The 4,607-nt window shown below is 36.9% G+C and overlaps 1 protein-coding gene across 1 annotated transcript; it reads left to right on the plus strand.

Moving 5' to 3' along the window:
- The first annotated feature begins 625 nt into the window (after nucleotides 1–625).
- On the plus strand, nucleotides 626–1,480 carry LOC132313970 (uncharacterized). Its single transcript, XM_059812902.1, has one exon. The coding sequence runs from the start codon at nucleotides 626–628 to the stop codon at nucleotides 1,478–1,480; it is 855 nt and encodes a 284-aa protein (XP_059668885.1).
- Nucleotides 1,481–4,607: the final 3,127 nt, after the last annotated feature.

The raw sequence follows: 4,607 nt of genomic DNA on the forward strand, positions 1-4,607 counted from the left end.
CTCCATCTTTTTCTGTGGTGTGGATCAAGCTACCCAAATTTCAATTTTAACTTAACTGGGATAGGAATTGGATCTCTCCCAATTAGGTACCTTGGTGTACCCCTCATTACCACAAGACTTACAGCCCATGACTGTAAAGCTCTAGTTGATAAGATTTCAAGCAGAATGAATCACTGGACAAGCAAGGCAATTTCTTATGCAGGTAGAATTCAACTCATACAATCCATCATTACTAGCATGCAGATGTATTAGGCTAGTATGTTTATACTGCCCAAGGCTGTGATCCATGAAATTAATAGGTTATGCAGGAACTACCTATGGTCTGATAATGGTCTTAATAGCAAAAAAGCAAAGGTAGCCTGGCTCCATGTTTGCAGACCTAAAGGGTTGGGTGGCCTTGGCATCCCAAATGTTGAACTCATCAATAGGGCTTCTATGACGAGACATCTATGGAAAATCATCACTGATTGCAAAGATAGCTCTTGGGCTCAGTGGATTATTGATCACCAACTAAAGGACAAATGCTTTTGGGAACTGAATATTCCTCAAAAGTGCTCCTACAATTGGAGATCCCTACTGCAACTTAGGCCTGCTTTTATGAGATTGATCAAAGTAAATATTGGGAATGGGGAGAGAATTACCTTCTGGCATCACAAATTGGTTAGAGGACAGCCCTCTTTGCAGCAGATTCTCCCATGCTCAAATCGACACTTCTGGAATCCCTCTCAATGCTAGACTGATTGGCTACATGTCAGCACATACATGGAACTTCCCAAGCAACATAATTTCACTTCTACCAAGCCTCCAACACATTCCCCTTGCTGGTTCAGGTATTGATTCATTCACCTGGAGGCCATCATCAACAGGCAAGTACTCTCTCAAGCACACAATTGAAGCTCTAGCTCTACCTGCTCCACCTGCCCCATGGTATCAGCTAGTATGGAATTCACTGTCAATCCCAAGACATAGAGTCATCCTGTGGCTAGCAGTTCTAAACAAACTTCCTACACTTGATAGTCAATCCATGGCATACAAGCACATCCTGAACCACTGCACACTATGCCTCTTCTCTGGAGAATCCTTGAATCACATCTTCTTCTCATGCTCATTCACTGCTCCAATTTGGTCCCACTTGCAAAATACCTGTGGATTTTACACAAGATCTCAGTGGAATGATTTCATTTTTTGGGCTTCACATCACTGGTCATCAAAGAGCATTGCAAATGCTATTAACAAACTGGCACTTTCAGCATCTCTTTATCACATCTGGGTTGAGAGGAATTCAAGAATCTTCCAGGACATATCAAGCAATCAAAACACTGTCCTATTGAAAATCACTAATTCCATCAGAGAAAGACTCTTGCCCTTGTCACTCAAGGATGGGGTGGCTGCTCGGCGTGCCCGTCAGGCTTGGGATCTTCCCTCTTCCTTCATCCGTCCTCCTCCTCGTCCTCCGGATGAGCCTCCATTGCAGCCGTGAGGTTGCTTGTTGCCAGACATGGCTTGTCCCGCCGGAGATGGTGATTGTTGAGCAACTTACGGTTACAACTTAAAGTTGTTCGGCTTTAGGGTTTTGGGCCTCTTGGTCTCTTGGACTTGTTGGGGTTGGTTGGTTGAATTTGGGTTGGACCTTTTCATGGTCTTGTATCTTTTACTTTTCCCTTCTTGGGCCAGTTTCTGTACATCCTTTTCATTAATAAATTGCTGAACTTTTCGAAAAAAAAAAATAATAATAATTACCGAATTATTAATTGCCTTCAGTCGTTACAAATTATTAATTACCTTCCGTCGTTACGGTCGTATTCCATTCTCTGTGGTAGATTGATTTCATCAAGCAATGGAGACCAACGTGAAGCAGAGTCTAAACATGCTGTCATATCCCGAATTTTTTTTAGTCCTTTAGTTATTATTGTGAATTGATTTAATGGTTATTTGAGCTTAAATTTACTTATTTAATTGATTTAAAAATTTAAATGAAAGAAAAGAAATGAGGACTATGTGACACGCATTTTATTAAGTAATGCAGTGTGTGTGTACGTAAGGTAATTGGATGTGTGTTTATGAGGTGGTAATGTACAGTATATGTGTTATTATATTATTTTGATGATTTAAAGCTTTCTCCCGGAGCTTTAGAGGTAGTATACTGTTGAGAGCATATGTATATAATTATATATGCATGTAAAGAATGAAGTGGTAATAAGTTTGGGGTGACACATGGCACATACAAGTTAATTGATAATCTCCATTTTCAGGAGATTAGATTTTTACAACTCATGTGATTACATGTACGCTTTCCGAGACTAAAAGTTTTGTGCTTTACTAAAACTCTTGAGGTGGTGGCTGCAATACATAGTTGCTGGTATATATTAGATATAATTGCAATTATCATGCTGATGGATGAGGATGGGTGTCAAGTGGCTGGCAGCACAAGAATGAACCGAACATAGACACGTATTTGTGTAGAAAATATATTTAGATATGTATAAGATTAAAGTTACCTTTACAGCTTGTTGGAACCGCCTTCGAAAACACTATTGTTTTGTTAGAAACACAACAAAATATACCACAAACAGTGCAATACAGTCAGAGTCGAAAGAGAGAACAAAAATAAGAAGAAAGGGAATAGAAAAGAAAAGGATTTTTCTCACTAAATTGTTGTTGAACTCAAATACAGGTGAGGGGTTTTATATTTTTATTCTATGTTGAAATTAAGTTTATTACTTAACTTGTAGTAATAGTTTATACAATTACCTGTTCTAGTTTGTATATCATCTATTTTATATTTTTTTAATTTATTCAAAGTTGTGTAAAGTGATACCATGGTTATGGTTATTTCTTTGGAGTTTTCAAGTTGGAAATTTATATGAAGGCATGTGATTAGAATTTAGCCAAAAGTGTGTATAAAGTTTGAGAATTTTAATTGAGGTGATGATTGTGATTTAATTCTCTTTAGGAAATAAATATAACTTGATTATAATGTTGTATAGGCAAGGAGAAGGAGATGGAAGGTACAACCATACGGAAGGACAATTAAATAATTTGAAAAGTAACCAAGGTGAGTGTACTCACTGGAAGTTTATACCTGGATGTGTTTAATTGAAGTATTGAAGCTGTTTATGTGAATTGAAGATGAATATATATAATTTGAGTATATTTTATAAGATAAATACTCTGGCTTGAAAGGAGAGTAATATATTATAAAAGGTCCATACTCTGACCTGGAAGGAGAGTACTACATTAAATAAGGTCTATACTCTGGCCAAGAAGGGGAGTACTATATTTAAATAAGGTCCATACTCTGGCCAAGAAGGAGAGTACTATATTTTAATGTCTGTAATATGTTAATAAAGTTTAATTGAAGTTATCAGATAATAATTGTTTATATTACTCTGATGTAGTAGTGTTGCATTCACTGGGCTTTAAGCTCACTCTTTTATATCTATATTTTCAGGTACAAGGTGGGGTCGCTACTGCCAGGTCTAGAATTTTGTGTGTGAATGGGGAAAAGAATAATGGAACGTCTGTTGTTTAAGATGTAAATATTGTAGTAGAATTTTAATAGTGTAACTTGTAGTTAACGTTTTAGTTTGTCAGAATTTGCATAACAGGCCTATACTTTGTTTTCAATTGTAAACTGTTAAGCAGGTACTCTGATGTATGATGATGTCATGTTAAATGAGGTTAATGCAGATGGTTAGATACACTCCAATTTGTTCAATTTATTAAATAGTATAAATTGGGTTGGAGTGTGACACATGCCATCGCCGGCTATACCAAAATTAACATGGCCGCAGTTTACCCTTTGCACGACACCCCTGAACCCTACGATGCCCCGGCCAAGCCCTCGTGCGACACTAGCTGTAAAATTCTTGTCACCCAGTTAAGTATCGCCGGCCTTATTATGCACATTTTAATACCCCACCCTCCAATATTTTATCTTCATTCACTTTCCATCGTCTCTCCTGCTTTCAACATGACCTCATCTATAAATACTAATACGAGTGTGATCCGTTGGAACGTGACTTTCATTGAACACGCCATTAATGTTTTGATCTTTTAGAAAGAAGTTAATCTCTCATTGGCTACGGTTGCTTGTCAGTGTCTAGCCAACGATATTTTGACGGATGATTGGTCTAAAAATGGTAGTGTAATTAAGTTTATTGTCACCATAGACGATGCTTCGTGGAAGGGAGTATGGTGACAACAGGCTTAATACGTGGGTCATTTGTAAGGATATAAGAGTTATATTTTCATCTCATAATTCAATAGCAGGTACATCAATGTTAGGTCATCACTCTAAGAAATGCAAGATCCAATATTCCAATGAATTGACAATTAATTAGCATATTTATTGATATAGAAGAAAGCTTTTTTATTTGCTTGTTATGTCATCATCTCCAAGTCAAGGTTTATTTCATTTATGGAGTATCTGCAACCGTTGTGTGTGTGTGTGTACATGTATATTTTGTAAATTTGATTTGTCACAATAATTTTGGATTATTTATTTTTAGCAACAGTTGTTTGCAGAAAGGAAATATGTTGAATTAGCTGTGTAAAAAGGTTGTATAAGAGCATTTCTAGCAGTCTGCTCACGAATGATGTGTAAT

Source organism: Cornus florida, unplaced genomic scaffold (assembly GCF_030987335.1).
Source record: "Cornus florida cultivar Cherokee Brave unplaced genomic scaffold, ASM3098733v1 CherokeeBrave_3.0.0_Hap2_Chr06, whole genome shotgun sequence".
In the NCBI taxonomy this organism is placed as follows: domain Eukaryota; kingdom Viridiplantae; phylum Streptophyta; class Magnoliopsida; order Cornales; family Cornaceae; genus Cornus; species Cornus florida.